General features: G+C 36.4%; 2 protein-coding genes and 1 pseudogene across 8 annotated transcripts in view; 2 read left to right on the plus strand and 1 right to left on the minus strand.

The window, feature by feature from the left end:
* The window catches only part of LOC143212159 (uncharacterized), a 119,557-nt gene extending 106,068 nt beyond the window's left edge, over positions 1-13,489 (plus strand). For 3 of the 6 annotated variants that reach the window (XM_076430608.1, XM_076430611.1, XM_076430610.1), the window contains 8 exons: positions 3,419-3,760; positions 4,684-4,978; positions 6,252-6,393; positions 6,998-7,197; positions 7,279-7,431; positions 8,917-9,040; positions 9,822-10,914; positions 12,533-13,489. In XM_076430608.1, the coding sequence (XP_076286723.1) occupies positions 3,419-3,760; positions 4,684-4,978; positions 6,252-6,393; positions 6,998-7,197; positions 7,279-7,431; positions 8,917-9,040; positions 9,822-10,914; positions 12,533-12,771 (2,588 nt within the window). In that variant the 3' untranslated portion in view covers positions 12,772-13,489. The remainder of the gene's footprint in view (positions 1-3,418; positions 3,761-4,683; positions 4,979-6,251; positions 6,394-6,997; positions 7,198-7,278; positions 7,432-8,916; positions 9,041-9,821; positions 10,915-12,532) is intronic. The other 3 variants (XM_076430609.1, XM_076430613.1, XM_076430612.1) reach the window with 3 other exon arrangements.
* On the minus strand, positions 7,279-15,163 carry LOC143212162 (protein lethal(2)essential for life pseudogene; annotated as a pseudogene).
* LOC143212163 (uncharacterized) lies at positions 15,052-18,167 on the plus strand. Of its 2 annotated transcripts, none has more exons than XM_076430619.1 (5): positions 15,052-15,779; positions 15,868-16,042; positions 16,117-16,296; positions 16,450-16,599; positions 16,688-18,167. In XM_076430619.1, the coding sequence occupies exons 2-4, from the start codon at positions 15,947-15,949 to the stop codon at positions 16,555-16,557; spliced, it is 384 nt and encodes a 127-aa protein (XP_076286734.1). In that variant the 5' UTR covers positions 15,052-15,779; positions 15,868-15,946; the 3' UTR covers positions 16,558-16,599; positions 16,688-18,167. The 2 variants fall into 2 exon arrangements, with proteins under 2 accessions (XP_076286734.1, XP_076286735.1); XM_076430620.1 differs by having other exon boundaries at positions 16,117-16,197; positions 16,688-18,162.
* Positions 18,168-18,863: the final 696 nt, after the last annotated feature.

Consider the following 18,863-nt stretch of genomic DNA (forward strand, 5'->3'; position numbering starts at 1 on the left):
ACAATTTATTTACTGATCAGTAAATCTGTCTCTTCTATTACGAATATAAAAAAGCCAATTGAAGCTTTTGACAAGGATACTAAAAGATACTAAAATTGGCATGAGCTTCTTAATGTTTGCTAATCAACATTAAACTGAAATTCGTTTGGAAGAGTTGTCACCAACTATGTATACTTAAAATGTCAATACAATACACAAAAATATGCAACTAAAACATATAGGTATTAAAGACGCGCAATTATATCAGTCATGATAATGCAAAGTTGTATTCTGTAAAGCTCTGTAAATCATCTTATAGCGGTTGAAAAAATACATTTGAATATGCTTAAGTCATTAACAAGATGAAATTTTTAAAAAATAAGTTTTCCCGATAAAAAAATAACGATGACCTTGAAAAAACTATGAAAAAAGAACCGGACAAAAGAAATTCTATGATATTCCTCCCTCGATATCATTTAAATTATGCCATAAATATTTTTTGTGCCATTCAAAATAAAGGAGATATTTAGGTGGCCTCCTTCAGCTGAGACATCCTGTATATTGGTTAATAACGCGTGATTTAAGTATTGTATGAGGTATTATATCTCTCAATTCAATTTATAAAAAGAAAATCCATAAAAAGAAAAAGAATGGAATTATTCTAGGACGGAAAAAACGTATAATTTTCGAGTTAAAATAGCTCCGAGTGCAAGGGGTTGAAACTAGAGTTGGGCAAAAATTTTATTTAAATAAATATTTCGAATAAAGTGGGTTTAAAACCCACTTGGAAAAAACCTACTTTATTCGAAATATTCATTTAAATAAAATTTTTGCCCAAGTGTTGTTGACACCAATAAGAAATTATGCAGAACGAGTGCGTAGTAATTAGTAAAACGAATGAATGAACTGAATGAAATCGAATTCGATTTTCCTGTTTTCTGTGAAATCGACCATAGTGCGTTTATTCTATTTCCGTCGACCGTCTCGGGTCTCTTGGTCTATGCAAACGCAATTCGGAACGAGACACCCATTGTTCCACGTGTGTAAGCGCGTGTCACACGGTCCAGTTCCTCTTCTTATGTACAAGGCTGGCGACAGTCTCACGTGACGTATCGCGCAATAATTCCTCCTTCCCGTGTGTCTTCTGCCGCCCCCACCCAGCATCATCGTCCGGTTCTTCCTCTTTGGTCGGGATCAACGATAGACTGGAGCAGTGGCGAGGAAGCGCGCGTGTAAACCGGTAGAACCAGATATCCGTTTAGAATGCCGATCGCTATTACCGAAACGTGCCTGTTCTCACGCTTATCGGACGTCTAACGCTGCCAAAACACTTCTTTGTGATCTCAGTGATATATCCAGGAGAGAAGCAGAGTTCAATCGGAGCCGAGGATGGGTAATTCGATCTTTATCCTGCCGCGTTAAAATGAACATCCTCGCGAAGAATTAACTGAAATAGCAGCTCCTTAGCTTAGAGAGAACAGTCATCTGAATGACGCCGCATTACCGTCTCTCCCGATCTTATACACTCCAGATGTTTTAATTTGCTCCACATGTTGTTAGTGCCGCCAACAAGTAGTCTGTTAGTTGTTCTTGTCACCGTGCAACAACTATCTCGATTTGATAGATCTCCTAGAGGGAATAAACAATTGGATCGTTCGTTCAGTGCCTCATGCTAGGGTAAATGCAGGTAATATGCAACATCGTAGTATCTTGATCAAGACGTAACGAACCGTGAAGATAATTGTGCGTGTTAGTCTCGCAGAAGCTATAGACAATCGCGCTAATTATTCAGCATCTATTATTAAAACAAAAATGTTTCTAGTTTCCATCGTGTACAAACATTTCTCGAAAATAAATCGAACAGTCAATTATTATTAGTAGACTGCGGATCTTTATGCGTTTATGAAGAAATTGATTGGATGAAATATAAACCAGAAAAAAAATTTTGAAATTCAAGGATGCTCTAATGTTGCTCGTAATGTAAGAAAGTCGTTAAGGGATGATATCAATTTTTATTTTATTCCTGCTGCCCACAATCCATGAAGAACATTTTTATTTTGCATAAAGATCCGGAGTCTAATGCTCTAATGTTGCTCGTAATGTAACAAAGTCGTTAAGGAGAGAAATCAATTTTTATTTTATTCCTGCTGGCGCCACAATCGATGAAGGACATTTTTATTTTGCATAAAGATCCAGAGTCTAATGCTGTAATGTTGTTTGTAATATAACAAAGTCGTTAAAGGATGAAATCAATTTTTATTTCATTCCTGCTGCCCACGATCCATGAAGAACATTTTTATTTTGTATAAAGATCCGGAGTCTAATGCTCTAATGTTGCTAGTAATGTAAGAAAGTCGTTAAAGGATGAAATTAATTTTGATTTTATTCCTGCTGGCCACAATCGATGAAGAACATTTTTATTTTGTATAAAGATCCAGAGTCTAATGCTCTAATGTTGCTAGCAATGTGAGAAAATCGTTAAAGGATGATATCAATTTTTATATCATTCCTGCTGCCCACAATCAATGAAGAATATTCTTATTTTGCATAAAAATCCGGAGTCTAATTATTAGACAGCGAATCTTTATGCAAAATAAAAATTGTCTATCTGAATTGCAACAAACTGTGATGAAATATTTTCTTTCTCAATATGGTTGATAGGTTGAAAATAATAGAACAGTATTTTCAAATACTTCTAATGTTGTTATTGTGTGAAATGACGACCACTCATTTTTGTCATAAATGCATAAAATCCGCTGCCTAATTACACGGTCCAACAAATGTCAACTTTTTTTTGTATTTTCGATTCCCACTATGCGATTCTTATAGTGTTTTTCGCACTGGTTCCAAATCTGTCCTTAATTTTTCTCCTAGACGTACAGTTTTTGAGTAAATTAAGTTTTAAAAAAAGACATATTTTTCAACTTTGAACAAATATTGTGATATCATTATAAAAGATATACATAGAATTGTTCTTTACAGCAAAAGATTCTGTAGACTTTCCTGAATACAGTGATATCCAATATTAATACATTATGATTGTTTAAACGTGTTTAAACTTTAAACAATCATTAAAGACGGAGAGACACCACTTTTGCACCAATTTTTGCGGACATTTTTGAATTTATCTAAAGAAATAAGGGTCCAGCGGAAAATCGAACTATACCAAGCGATAGAGCAGACTTTTATCTTGAGGGACCACCCTTTCAAGTTTACGTGATCGACGTTTTTTTCGAACCAGAAAGCAAAATATCTTCGCCCGACATGAGTTACCGCCAGTGGCGCTTACCACTAGAACAGGCGTTCCACGGGATAACTGATGCAGATTTTGCAATTTGCCCCTACTGTTATCTGTTGACAACTAACAAGATAGATGTAACGTCCCGAAAGTCCTTAAAAATATTAACGAACTACTAAAAATCTGTGATTGATTTTATAGGACCACCGGACCCACCAGCAGGCGTTCCCAGCGTATGCTGTTCTCCAGGGACGACCACCATCAATTGGAGATCGTCACCATACGACGGAGGCTGTACAGTCACCGGTTACACCGTGGAAATTAATCGCGCAGGTGAAAACACCTGGACGACCATCACCGAATCTTGTCACTCGCTGAGTCACACGATACAGACTTCTGGGAAGGATTGTGTGGAACCCGGCGAAAAATGTCGGTTTCGCGTCCGAGCGGAGAACATCCACGGCGTCAGTGAACCGGGAAACGAATCGGAATACGTCAGAATCCCGATGGAGGGGGAAACGCATGTATACGATGACGAGGAAGGTAAGAAACAGGAAAATGAAAAATTTCTTGTCAGTGGATTGCGAATATTTGTGCAGACATATTCGTTGAGTGCGCCAGTTCTGATAGATTTTTCGACGAGTCAGTAGGAAAGAGCGGGACTAAAAATTCCTGGTGTAAATTGTTACGATAATTATTTATAAAAAGGAGAAGAACGCGCGATTCGTTTCAGTTGTTTTTGTTATGAAAGTGGGTAAAGAAACTCTGTCGTCTATTTTTGTGGCGTGCGCGTAGTGTAGCGTGTGTTTCTAACGAAGGCTTTGTCACGTACCAGATAAGTAAATATCATTCGATCCTTATTTTTTGGTCTATTTCGATTATTTAATATCGATATCGATATAAAATTTTCGAACCTTTTTTATTGCAATGTATAGCCAATCGAAAACTGATCGACTTTTGTTTAAAATATTTTTTTGTCGGATTATCGCAAGCACTTAATTGAAAATTCGTGAAAAGCGTTACGTGGGACACCCTGTATATTGTTTCTCCTTTTCATATACTAGGTGCTCTTTCTTAATTTTCGAGATATTCGCAAAAAACGTGGCAACGTTTGCGTGCCACGCTTGGTCTGACTGTCTGTTTACTGTGTCTGTAATTTGTAAACACGTTACCACGATCGGAGAAGATACCATTCTAACGGGCCAACCATTTAGAACTAATAATGCAGTAGAGATTTTGAAACTACATCTACTCAGTTATCGTTAATTTGATTGTTTACAAGATCCTACCCAATCTAACCCAGACCCAACCAGATCTAGATTCACAGAAAGTGTAACCCAATAATTTTTCAAAATTATGCAATAATCACCGGTCTGTAATGTGTTAAGTAAAGTTCGCAATCCATGATAAAATAGTCGATGTTCTGTTAACTGAATAATTTGTTAATTATGACATTTTTGCAAAAGAATTCGAACCACCTTTCGAAGCCCGAGTGGTTGAAATGGAAGATGGGCTTCTGTTTGCCGATCGATACGAGGTGTTGGAGGAACTTGGGAAAGGTCGATATGGTACTGTGAGAAGAGTTACCGAAAAACAAAGTGGAGCTAGCTTCGCCGCCAAGTTCGTCAGAACCATCAAGACCAAAGATCGGCAGCAAGTTCGAGAAGAGATCCGAATTATGAACATGCTGAGGCACCCAAAGCTTCTTCTTCTTGCAGCTGCTTTCGAGAGTCCTCGAGAGATCGTTATGATCACCGAATAGTAAGGAGTAATCAAAATTATTGAGGCATCATTTGATGTTACATAATAATCGAGGAAAACTAATTAACTCATTTCAATCGATTTTTCATTTCACTAATTTTTCGATTCCTTATTTATTCACGATTCTGTTCTTAACACTAAACCTATCACCACCGATCAAAATGACCGGTTCCAGAGTTATTATTTTACAATTATTGAAATAATAAAAATGATTTTATAAGAAGTGATTGTATAATTATCAGGGACCAAAAATAACAGTTATTCTAAAATATTCTACGATAAAAATCATTAATAAAAAGTTGATTATTATTGAAATTTAAAATAATGTACACAAAATGTAAAGAAAAAAATTCGAAAAACAAAGTGATTAAAAAATATCGATTTTTATACTTTTTGGTTACAAATAACAGTCATTAGTGTTAAAAAAATGGATCCTCCTCCGAGGACTGTTATCGATCAAGAAAAGCTGTTTCGATTGCTCAAAGCAGTTATCGATGAGAGAAGTTCATTTCGATCGCTCATAACAGTTATCAAGGACAGAAATTTATTTCTATCATAATATTAAGTATTTCTAAATGTTTCGTTCTTTATTATCATCATTCGTTATATGTATACGTACACTATCAGCAGAAAGTTTCCCAACACATGAACATTATCCGTGATTCAATTTTTTTATATTTAATGAAAGCTTAGGGGTGAACAAATTATTGAATAATATTTTTAATGTTCCAAACACAAAAGCAACGTTAGGCTACCTTTCCTGTTATATTCTGTGAGCTATGGCAAACTATTCGCGACTTAATTTTTGAATTGTGAGCAATACTTTTTATCTGGTTTGTTAAAATGAATAAAAAAACAATTGTAAGAACTGTTCCAGACTCGTTTCCAGGTTTCCAAGTGTGCGGGACGCGACTTCCCATTTCTCGATAATGCAAACATGAGATTTTTCAGTAGTCGAAAACGCTAGACCAAAGATCAATCTAGACCGCGTTCGTCCTCAAAAGTCGTATTTTTGCGTAATTTACATTATTCGGAAGCATAAAGCTGCGCATCTATCTATTTTCATGAAGCTGCGACAGCTACATGCTGCCGAATAATGCAAATTACGCCTCGTAAACGTAAAAATAGGACATTTGAGGGCGATTGCGGCCTAGCAAAAGGCGCATCCCGCACCCTTACAATCCTGGAAACGAATCTGTAGTTGAAAACTTTTCACTGGTAGTGTAAATGTCTATAATATGGATTACTTGAACATCATAATTCTCTTTCGCAGCATTTCTGGTGGTGAACTATTTGAGAGAGTCGTCGCCGATGATTTCACGCTAACAGAAAGAGACAGCATACTTTTTATGAGACAGATTTGCGAGGGCGTTGAATATATGCACCAGAATAAAGTGGTCCACTTGGACTTGAAGGTAAAGAAAATGTTATTTAAACTGAGCAATATCTTGAGCATCCTATTACAGTTAATAATTTCGTGTATAATAATTTATTATTCATTTATTTTCTATTTACTTTTTAATATTATCTATTTTCTAATGTTCTTACAAAACCAAAATTCCAACTGCAGGAAAAATCGATGATTAAGTATATTATTTCACGACTAGAGTATAATATGCACAATAGGAACATTCCACCACACGATTAGCATCTTGAAAACTATCAGTTCGCAAACATTCAATTATTTATTAGAAAATCTCTATATAAAAACATTCAAAATTAATATGAAATTGCATAAGTTTCCTTATTTAAAAGGTTGAAGATGCCTTTTCTCAATTTAAAAATATGTGAATAGCGACACCGATTTTTCAGATTTTATTAAAAAATTAATTAACCAAATTATTATTATATATTGTTAAATATATAGAAGTTATTTTGCGCGCTTGTAAACTTTTCACTCAAATACTGTGGGTAATGGGGCCCATTTTGTTTTGGTAACAAATTCATAGCAAATTAAGAGCAGATTGCTTACTATTTAGGTACTCGTACTTATGATTCGGTGCTTTATTTATTTCGCAGCCAGAAAACATAATGTGCAGAACACGGACGTCCCATCAGATAAAGCTGATCGACTTCGGTCTGGCTCAAACTTTGAAACCGGACACACCGATCAGGGTTTTGTTCGGTACGCCGGAATTCATTCCACCGGAAATCATTAGTTACGAGCCGATCGGTACCGAATCGGACATGTGGAGTGTCGGTGTCATTTGTTATGTTCTGTGAGTGCTTGTCAAATGAAGAAAACTATATTTCACCGACGAAAGGTTTATTGAGTGTTAAACAACGTTTTAATCATTCAGGTTAACCGGTTTATCGCCGTTTATGGGCGACAACGACGCCGAAACCTTCGCCAACATTACCCGAGCGGATTACGACCTAGAGGACGAAGCATTCGACGCAATATCGAACGACGCTAAGGACTTTATTAGCAGCTTACTTGTCAAGCGAAAGGAGTACGTAATTATCTGCTAGTCGAACCTTTAAATGAACCTTCGAAATATACTTTGACAATCCAATGAGCCAATTAAACACCCTCTGGTGCACGCGGATTGGATCTGTGGGATCCGCGGCAAAAATTTTAAATTAAATAGAATAGAATAGAAATGTGCTCTCTCTTTATTTTTAGTCTTCTGGCCATACAAAGAAACTCGGTTTACAATTCCTACTAACTCTCACATCCTTCCGCACATCCTCGTACCCATTCATACACTTTGCTTTGAGTTATCTTTTTCCTATTTTTCTCTACTCTTTTCTACCGCTTCCACTAACACCTCTCACTCAATATTTCCTCTATACACATACCCCTTTCAAGTTGACTATATTCTCTCACCATATGTTCAGGATTTCCGAAAGTATCCCCGCATAACCCATATTTTCGACTTTCCTCTTCCTCTCAATAGCTATTCCATATTTCTTACCCCCTATACCCCCCTCTTCCTCTAGTAGTCGTTGGCTCTAATGTTCTTAAGTACCTTAAATGAAATACATATTAGTTTAAACTAAATATAAATAGTCGCTTCCTCTGTCTGTAGCATTACAAACATAAAGAACAACACAGTGTTCCCGCAATTGATGTGACTTTCGGATATGCGGATGATGTGACTTTTTTATCCCCACTACTAGGGGGTTCCCCCTTGTGCGGTCGATCGCGCCACAAAGAAATTAATGTATTAGAGTGTTTAAATTGGGGTTTTATGATACTCGATGTATCATTCTCAGATATGGAATAACATTATGTAGTACAGTGCAACAATTTCCCGCTTAGCACCGTTGTTTACCCAGGATCGTCGTTTACACTTGGAAAAGTTATCCAAGAGATCTATGTTCGGCACACGTAAAAAAACGTAGTACTATTTCGTTTCCTGAGACTCGATACCCCCGAGGTTGTCACAACAATCGCGGGAACACTGTATTCATTAATGAAAATGCAAGCGAAAGATTTTCTATCTAGACATTGTGAAGAGCTCTATTCACCTGTGCACAGGAGGGTTAATATTATATGTATATTTAATATTTGTCTCTATCGAAATGGTAAATAGAAACGTAGTGAGATAGTAAAATTGTTTACGTTAACATTTTGAGATTAAATCAGATTTAACGATAGTTAATCATTAAGGATACTTTAACACTAAATTTACGGAGCATTAAAAAAGTGGCTATTTTATATTACTTCATCAAGATAATGCGAGTATATTTATTCAGATTTTTAGCGATTTTTGCCATGTACGTCCAAAGAAATTTTTTAAATAATTTCTTCTAAATGCATCTTCACAATCGCAATAGTCATAAAATGAAAAGTCTTATTTTTTAAAACATAATTAATAAGTAAAACTTAAAAGTTTTAGAAAGTAATTGAAAATACTATGGATATATTCATTTTATTGAAGTTGTATTCCATTATAGGATTAATTCTTATGATTGCATTTACTATTTTATAGATTGCGAATGTCGGCAAGGGAGTGCTTGAAACACTCGTGGATGGCACAGCACACCGAAGCTATGAGCCGAATAGCCTTGCCAACAGAAAAACTGAAGAAATTCATCGTACGAAGAAAGTGGCAGGTAAGAATAAAAAAAATAACACGTTCGTTGTGTTTACAGTTTACGCTGTTGCTTTCTGTTTGCATAATCGACGGCGTGTATTGTTTTATTGCGACGATAACTTTACACATTCGGTCGAACTGATAATTTATTAATTTTACATATCCAGAATCCTACAAATCGTTCTTACAAATATTTATACCACACTTGCTTTTTATTCTTCAATTCAAAGAGTTGAGTGCTTCAATTTTTCTGAGTACATTACCTTCTCGGTCATACTTCTAAAAATATAATTAGAACTTTTTCCACAGTTGAATAATTTGCTATAAAACTTTATGTAGTGACTGTTACTACTGTTTAAAAGTTTAAACATTTCAATTAGCCAGGGCATCCAGATGAAGATAATCATCTTTCTTCTGCGAAGCAGACTATTTTCAAAATGGCCAACTTTAAGTGTTCGTTACGATTACAATTTTTGTTATATTTTATTCATTTCTTTATTTTCGAGGTAGATGGATATTTAGGAAGCAATGCAAACCTTGTATACATATGTCAATATGAGAAAGTTCATTTTTCGACAAAATGTCACTCGATTTTTCGACAGAGTTGAAAAATAAAGTCCACCCTGCCTACATATTTCAATTGCAGCTGGCTGAAACGATAAAAAATTTGTCATTGTACTCGAGATTTTATGATACTGTACACATCATAGTCACCAAACAGTAAATCCTCTAACTTTCTAACAAATACGAGCATGGTTTGATCGCTGTGTGTGCGCGTGTGTTTTCGTTTGTTGCCACAGAAAACAGGAAACGCCATTCGTGCACTCGGAAGAATGGCAATCCTCTCGGCGAACAACAGAAGAAGTCCAACGGCAACGGTCGAGTCATCGCCCACATCGGAACCGTCATCGAATCCCATCGAGTCTCCAAGAACGAACGACGTTGAACCGTCACCAGACGAGCCGAAAAAATACGTGGTCGAAAACAAAAGCGAGACAAACCAAGCAGACGCTGCGAAAAGAAACGTGTATTCTTTCTGCTACAAGACAGAGGTGAGCATCTTTCCGGAAGAAACGTTAGACGCTCCTCTAAAAATGGAAGCGCACGCGTCGCCGGACCTTGACGACTCCAGTTTGAAAAATGAACCTTCGCGGGACCTCGCGAGATCGTGTTCGTGGAAAACTGAGACCGAAGGGATACAGGAAACCGACACCGTCGAGGCAACCGTGGACCGAACAGCCGTCTCCTCGGAAGAGTTAGTTTCTGCGACGGAAACGCTCGGAGAGGAAATGGAGATCATCACGAAGTACCAAATGGAGGAGTCGATCGTCGTTAAAGAGGACACGTCGATCGTGAAAAGCATTCGCTTCGAGGAGAAGAGTATAAACAACTTCGATGCGAGGGAATACGAAGAGACGAAAAGCTACAGTAATCGTCAAGAAGAGTTGCCGGCCAATTTAAAAATCGAAGACGAAAGCATCTCCCAGTCGTTCGAATCGAGTTCAACGTTAAACATTGACAAACAATATGTAGATCGAGAGATTTCCAGGAGTGAAGAGAAGGATTCGAGATGGAAAACGGATCAAGATACAAGCCTAATCTCGCAGAAACCACGACGAGTCTTCAGAGGTGACTCTAGAGATTCGGGCATAGGCGATTGTAATACGAATTTGTCCACTTCTCTGCAACATGTGAACGAGATTGGTATCTCGTCGATCAAAGAGGAGGAGGACAATGAGAATAACAATGGTAACGTCAAAGATGTCTCGAAACGGTTAGGCTACCGTCAACCAGTCGAGAGAATGGCAGATGCACCGGAAAATAGTCAAGACTCCGCTGCTGTGACTATGAGTGGTGTGACTAAAGCTTCACGCGAATTTAATCGGCATGAAGGTGTGTCCATTGTGCGGTTTGTTTTAGTGATAACTCAACTTTCAGTTTATTTTCTACGTTTGCATGACGATTTACTTTGATGCTGAGATCGAATGAAACTGCTACATTTTAAGAATGAAAGTTGTTCATCGAAATTTTTACTTTCTGAACCATCTCTTCTCTGTTCCGAGATAGCTTTCCACGTTGACACTTTCACTTGGTTGTTGCAGTGCAGTTTTACTTAGATATTTCATGTTCGATCAATAGAAGCTCTGGGGGATCACATAATTTTAAACAGAGATTTAAGGATAAATACAATTTTTGTGCGTTTCACACAGGTTTCATCTATTGCATCGGTAAATGCAATCAGCGTTACTATCTGGTCAGCCAGACCTGCTTCGAGCAAAGCGTCTAGCAGGATAAGCATTTATTTATTGATATCGTGTGCAAAACAATGCTCATTATTTTGCATAAAAATCCGTAGTCTAATAATAATAATTTTGAGTTACTTGGTAATAACGTTTTCACATTATGCTATAACTAGTTAATTTCCGGTTTGACAAATTGGTATTGAATGCTATTAATACAATAATTTTTATACATTTTAATAGCGACCGTCATCGGTGACCCCCACGATATTCAACGTGTTAATTTGCAATATTGAATATCTTTTCGTTTTCTTAATTTGCAATATTGAAGAAATTGCAAGCAATAACTTTAATTTTTTCAAAATAGAATAAACGTTCTTGTGTTCAATTAGAGCTTTCAAGAAAGTAAAAGTTTAGTACTTACAATTAGATGAAAACATGTGGAATGAAAGTTCCAGTTAATACACTGTATTTTATAGCAGTTTCCTCGGAACAGAAGAGATAATGGTCGTAAAATTACACTTACTTCTTAACTAATTGAAAATTTTAACTGTTTCACTCGACCTATGCTTTTAAGGAAGAACGCTTATAATGAGACCACGTTTATTGTTATACTATTTCTTTTTACAAAATTATCACGGTTAAAATATCGACAATTTTTCAAAGAATCTGAAGTTTAGTATAGCCACCTTTGGATGGACCACCTTTTGTAATTACAGAAAGAAAGGTAGAACTGATATATTGTAGGTAGATCAGATTACTTTTATACGTATTTTATATACAAAATGTTCAAGTGAAATATTAAAATATAAAGTATAGCAGACAAAATAGAAATATCCTGTACATTTGCAATTTAAAAGAATTTAATGTAGTTAGATGTTCATATAAAAATTAATTATTCCAATTTAAATTCGTCACTTTATGCAAATAGCTTTGATAAATAATTAGATCAACCAGTTGTCATTGTGGCTAGCTAAAATAATTCACACTTAACACATCATCTACCGGCAACTATTTCGTAATGTTTAAAAGTTTGTGATCCATGGCTAAGGACCATTTTGAATAGATCTTTCCAGAACATTAATAATTGCAATCGTAAACCAATAAATCATGAAGATCTGTGCTGAAATTGTAGGACAACTTTCGTTATGAATTGATTTGTGATGCACTAAATTAGTATTTGAACTGCTTAAAGCTAGCAAAATGGCGTTCTTCCTTAAACGTGAAACATTTAAGAATCTATTCGGAATATTATATGTATATTTTCGCAGTTACAGATCCTACCGAAAACGAGGACCCACGGCTGCTAATCAGTCGGATTCGAAGTAAATTCGTGCCAACCGGCAACGTGAGTCGCACTGCGAAATTATTCGAGAAGGAGGCAGCAGCGTCAAAACCACCGCCGACCATAAATTCAGTAACGCAACGAGCGTACCCCACGGTCCCCGTTGCAGCTGCAAAGCCCCACAACGAGAGGGTACAAAAAGCGTTTGCGTTCTGGAATAAATAATAAATAAACAACAATATATAAAAGAACGCGTCGAGTACACGCGAAACTCGACGCGCGCAACGGAAGCATCGCTTCTCTTCTTCCGTTCGAAACTCGGATCAATGAGATTATTACTGATAATTGTTTCCTCCTCTTTTTCTAAATCCGTAAACTCGTTACCAAACAGTTAACTTATTATCCTGCGATTTCACCGTCGCGACAAAGGCGAACTCGCGCTTTAGAGTAAGTACTGTTACGTTCACGACATGAAAGTATTTATTTAATAATTTTTATCAGCCCCGTGTAGTCTTAGACGTGCAACCGTCAGATTTTAACGCCACCTGAATCCGTTTTATTCTATTTTGTAATATTTGCAAACCGAAATTCTCGTTGCAACGCAACATTAATTAAGACCGATCGGATGTTCGATTTTAAGATTAACATTTCGTGTAGATATATATATGTTCAGTTAATTTCGAAGGTGTTTTGTACCGTGAAATACATTCGGAACTTTTGATTTTGTGAACGATAAACGCGGATAGACACCTTTCGGCTTTTTCGATGCGTGTAAATAGCTGTCAGTGACATTTTACAAGCGTAGCGGTGTAACAATGTACTTATTACTTCACTTCTATTTGCACCTTTTGGTTTTCTTGCGAAAATACGGAACCGATTACATGTATTATTATAATAAGTTATACGTGGATTATAAAAAGGCAATAAAAAATGTGTACCCTGACTGGTCGTATCGTAATCCGACATGCATCCAATCCGCAGTTAGGGGGGGGGCAAAAAGAAAATTTCATCTTCTAACAAACTATATCAATATTTTTCGTATACTCTAATACAGGGGTAGCCAACCTTTTACTTTTAGGCCAACCTTTTTTTCAAACAAATAAGTATAGGCGAAAAGATTCAATGCGCCACTTGTAATCATCCAACGCACCACGTTAGACGCATGCGCCATAGGTTGGCCATCTCTGAAGTTCGAAATTAAACGTTCATCGCGAATAACGAAAATAAAATATTCGGGATAAGACCTATGGAAAGTAAAACGATCACAAAGAAAGTCCGAGTATCCGTGGATATTTATTAATAATGTAAAAAAAAAGTACAGATTTTTATACTGGTAGATATATACGTATTCATACGTTGCTGATTTCTTTGGAACGATGAAAATGAACAAGTGAAATAAAAACAAAACGATATACTGTGCTATACAATACTTATTTACTACTTATTACTACTAATACTTATTATTAAATTCATGTACTTTATCGTAACAAAAAGTGCTCAACCTTTCGGCTACTGTTGGCGTTTTCAAAAAATAGCCAACCAAACTGGAGGCGCCAGTGGAGGGAGGAGTTTTAGTGGGTAGGACCGGCCTGCATATCATCCAAATTAAATTTAAGACGATCGCCGCTGAGTCCCACTTCCCCAGGGTTACGATGACTCTGGGGAGTCATGCGTAAAGGCATTAAACCTTTCTCCACTTTAAACAATAAAAAAAAAGGGTAACGGTAGATGACGGTCAGAACATATGCGAATAGGAATGGCAACGATTAGATATACATATATGCATAATAATACATATTTCAGGAAATTTCTTCACTTCTCTTCCTTCTTCTCCTCCTCTTCCTTCTTCTCCTCCTCCTTCGTCTGCTGCTTTTGTTTCGCCGGCTTCGTTTGAACGGCCGGTTTGCCGGTGTGTGTGATCTTGATGATCCTCTCGTTCTCCACCTTCGGCTGATCCTTCCTTGGTGCGACGATGGTAAGAACACCGTCCGACGACAACCTCGACGAGACCTGGTCGAGATCGCACTGCTCGGGGATCATGTATTTCCTGGTGAACTGACGGGAAATCCAGCCGTGCTCGTCCCTCTTCTCTTCGTGTTTCGCCGTAACGATCACAAACTTGTCAACAACTTTAACATCGATATCGTCCGGCTCGAATTGCTGAACATCAAGAACGACCTGGAACTTGTCCTTGTCCGCCTGAACAGTCGAGGTACCAGACTCCTTGGAACGAAGCAGCTCGTGCCAGGGCCGGAAATAACCATGTTTTCTTGGTGGTTGCAGGTACAGCTCCAGCTGACTGGGCGTCATCAGCTGATCAGGATAGAGGCCCAAACCGAAGTTCTGATCCAACAAACGATTCGGGTGGTCCAAACCCTCCCACCAATCGGAGAACAGCAGTGGTACCAAAGACATTTTGCGGTTGTCTTGACAGGAATACCAAGATATCACGATATCGCTTCAGAGTATACTGAAGTTCCGCTTGCTTTTATCACTCTTATCGCTCGGTTGCTGCGCGAATACTGACGACGCTACCGTCGCGTCCGTATTTATATACCGCTCGCACGATCAATGTCGTTTCTTGATGTTTCGAGAATACTCGATTATATGTACCCGCGTACATAAATATATATTTATGTACCAAATATATGTAGGATACGATATTATAGCAAAGAATTTTCAATCTTCCATATTCTATTTTCATCAGTTTACGTGCGTAGCTATCAAAGTGTAGAAATGTTTAAATACGGTTCTCTGTTCGCGTCGCGTATGTTCCTGCACAATCTAAACTTCTATAATTAAGAAGATTTCCCATGGTATTATGATGTGGCATTTCTTCTTTGGCTAAATACGTACAAATTACATCATTATGTTACCCGGCTAAATGATTTTTATTTCATTTCTAGAAGCTGCTAGAAGATACGACTTCGAGAAAAGGCCACACTTTACTGGAACACTAGCGGCCTCGTTGCGTGCCCGAGATGTGCGCGTGCGCGAGTACATTGTAATCATATATCTACATGTCTGCTTTTATTTACCTGCGTCGCGCGTGTTTCGTTGGTTATTTTAAGATACATTATTGTTTGATACGATTTCAAATAAAATAGTTAGAGTACTGTATTTGAAGCATAGGCTTATTGATCGTCAATGACAACAATGCCCACGCGTGGAACTTTCAGGAAGAATTGTACACAGGAGATGCAGGCAAAAATACCGAGGATCACTTTTCACAGGTAAGTTTTGAAGAAAGTAAAGGTTTCACACAAGTATGAAAGGAATTGTTTTGTATCATTTATATATTTTGTATAATTTATTTCTTAGAATTCCAAGAAGTAGCATGAAACGCCAATTATGGGTCAATGGTTTGGATTTAGATGAGTCGACTGTATTTACCTAAAGAATGTGTGGTATGTTCAGCCCAGATCCTTTTTGGAGCCAGGATTTTGATAGAACCTCCTTAACGTGTACAAGGTTAAAACCACATGCTATACCTTACGTATGTAATATTTTATCATGAGTGCCATATTATGTCTTATAAACTATTTTAAAATTGGTCATTTTAAATTAAAGGTACAGGTTTTAGAAGATACAAGGAAAAGAACCAATGACGAATACATGGAATCAGCAAATGAAGAAAGTTCATTTTCTGCCGTATGTTTCTGTAGCTATAAACAAAGACCCAGAACAGAACGTCTTTTTGTTTCATTTTGGTTCAGTTCTGATCAAAATAATTTCTTCTCGGTTAATATGGTATTTTTATTTCAATTATTATACCGTTTCACTCTTGCAAGAAATTAAGAATCTCGTTTCGTTTATAGCTTTTGTTTCTATTCCAAAGTACTCCTGACCAAAATACATTTTCACTCATTTTCAATCACCTTATAATAATAATATTATTTGTAGTTATATTTGGCATTAAAAGAAGGACCCAGCAATTCAGATATAGTCGCTGCATCTGTGGAATGTTCAGTCCAAAAGCGTTCATCAATGTTTTCTATGACGAACCATTAGAGAAAAATACAGAGAATTGTGTCTCTACCAAAAAGTGAATGTGTAAGTCTCCTATTGTGTAGTGTACACATGAAATCTCAATTGATATGAATTATTCTAATATATCAAAATATTTCTTATTTTGTTGCAGTTACAGACATTGTTACAAACGATAGACGAATCAGTCCAAGTAAGAATGTCAAGATACATATTTCACTCATCAACTAAAAAGAATTGTGGAAGCAGATATGTAGTAAGAATGCAAAGAGGACATCAGAATGAAGTGAAATTACTTAAACAAGAACACAGAAGATGTACCAAAAGATTTTCAAAAGAAATAATTTTATATAATAGTATAAGCAGACTTTGGATCTTTATGCAAAATAAAAATTGTCTGCATCAATTGCGAGAAATAGAATGTAAATTGAATGGTATATCTTTCAAATTTCAATATTTCAATATTTTTCAAATTTCATCTCCTCAATTTTGCTATAAAAGCATAAAGATCCGCAGTCTAAGTATAAGTAATATACATTATACATAATAGAACTAAGAGACAGTATCAGCTAGTTCTAATTTCTGGCAACTGAATATATTGTGTTTTTATTACTCCAATACATTATATTTCGTAGACAATGGAGTCCGGTTATTGCGACACTACTTATAACAACAGACCACACATTGGGTTCCTACACAAATTATCACGAATGTCATTTCGCTTATAACCATATCAAATTTTAATATAACAGTAGTGTAGATGTTTTTCAACTTTGTGTATCCAAGAAGTGCTATGTCACTATGCTCCTAGAAAAGTTTTGTAGATTTCTTTAGCATTTAGCAGATGAAGTTTTATGAGATACAGCTACTAAAAGTTAAAAATAAAAGAAGAATTCAAAATTCACTGCGCAGTGTATTATCAGATTATAAAGTTTATATGTGAGTTACTTTAATTGTGTGAAATCGATAAAACCATCGTATTTGTTCAGTGATAATGAGTAGCATGACAAGCTGAAACAGGATAAGTAGTGTGAGATGTTACATAACATACAAGGAACGTAATAAATATAATCATTGCTATTAAATATATAGATTCTTTTCTGCTCGTATAGTTGTAATTATAATGGTTATAATAAGATCATGAATAAAATAAGATATATTTGTTTAATAGAGACAAAGTAGTATTTCGTAGTTCAATGTAAAGAAGACGATGTTCTTACACACACAAACGGATTCATTCAATGTTTCCTTCAAAGTTATGTACCCAGATAGCACTGTACGTCTGTAGGACGTCCGTTTTATGTCCAGTTTACGTCCACACGTCCTACGTCCGTTTTGCGAAAAATATTGACGTGAAAATTTGCTTTTATTAAAATTTAAATAAAATGATTTGATTTTTAATGAAGATAAAAAATATGTGTACCTTTATTTTAAAAATATATATATATTCTTAAGGGGCGGCAATTTGTCTTTTTGTCCGGGGCGACGTAACGCTGCATTGCGTCCTTATGGCTAGCATTTACCTGAACTGTCTTTTGGTCATTTACCTTCCACGGTCGCAGTGTTAACTTCTTGTGGTAGAATAAAACGCACTTGTTGGCGAACGGCTTCACCGTCAATACTGGTTTCATTCAACCCCCGCATCAGTTATCCTTTCGTAGTATATTATATTTCTTACATATTTATGAGAAAAATGGGTCGCTGTAATGTGTAATTTAAAACAGTAAAAAGATTAGCAGAATTTTAAAATACTGTTATATATATTAATATATATGATAATATATATTTATTATGCATAAAGATTCACTGTCTAATCATGAGGAACTGCAAATGTCGATTAACGTTGACGTATAACAATTGTTTATTCAGCAGGGAACAACAAGAACAGCCAAAATTGCTAACACTGGGATGAATCGTAGGTGCTGGTAGATTAGGTAGTAGGGGTGAGCGGGTACCCGGAAATTCGGGAACCCGAATCCGATAAAATCGATTTACTCTTTCTTCAATCATTATTAGATTGAATAGTAATTACAATATTGCTGTTATTGTTGATGACAAAAAGTCAGGTGTGATAAGAGTATTCAACCCGCATTTAGAAAAAAATGAAATAGTTTTCATACAACGCGATGCGCTGTTTTCTATTCTTGATATAGATTTTAAAAATTTGATTTCATTTACATAGTATACGAAAACATTATATAATATTTATATAATATTTAGGTACCCGAACGTCATAGATTTTCTGGTTCCCGACCCGACCCGACTTCGGTTACCCACGTGTCACTAATTTTCGGGTGCCGACCCGAGTTTTCAAAACCCGTCCCGACGCT

This window comes from Lasioglossum baleicum, chromosome 9, assembly GCF_051020765.1.
Source record: "Lasioglossum baleicum chromosome 9, iyLasBale1, whole genome shotgun sequence".
NCBI classification, from domain to species: Eukaryota; Metazoa; Arthropoda; class Insecta; order Hymenoptera; family Halictidae; genus Lasioglossum; species Lasioglossum baleicum.

Bases quoted from the DNA above. Each gene is read 5' to 3' on its own strand.
- LOC143212163 (XM_076430619.1), top strand. From the start codon at position 15,947: ATGTGTGGTATGTTCAGCCCAGATCCTTTTTGGAGCCAGGATTTTGAT. The intron at 16,043-16,116 runs GTATGTAATATT...TTTAAATTAAAG, and splicing joins AACCACATGCTATACCTTAC to GTACAGGTTTTAGAAGATAC. The intron at 16,297-16,449 runs GTATTTTTATTT...TATTATTTGTAG, and splicing joins ATTTCTTCTCGGTTAATATG to TTATATTTGGCATTAAAAGA.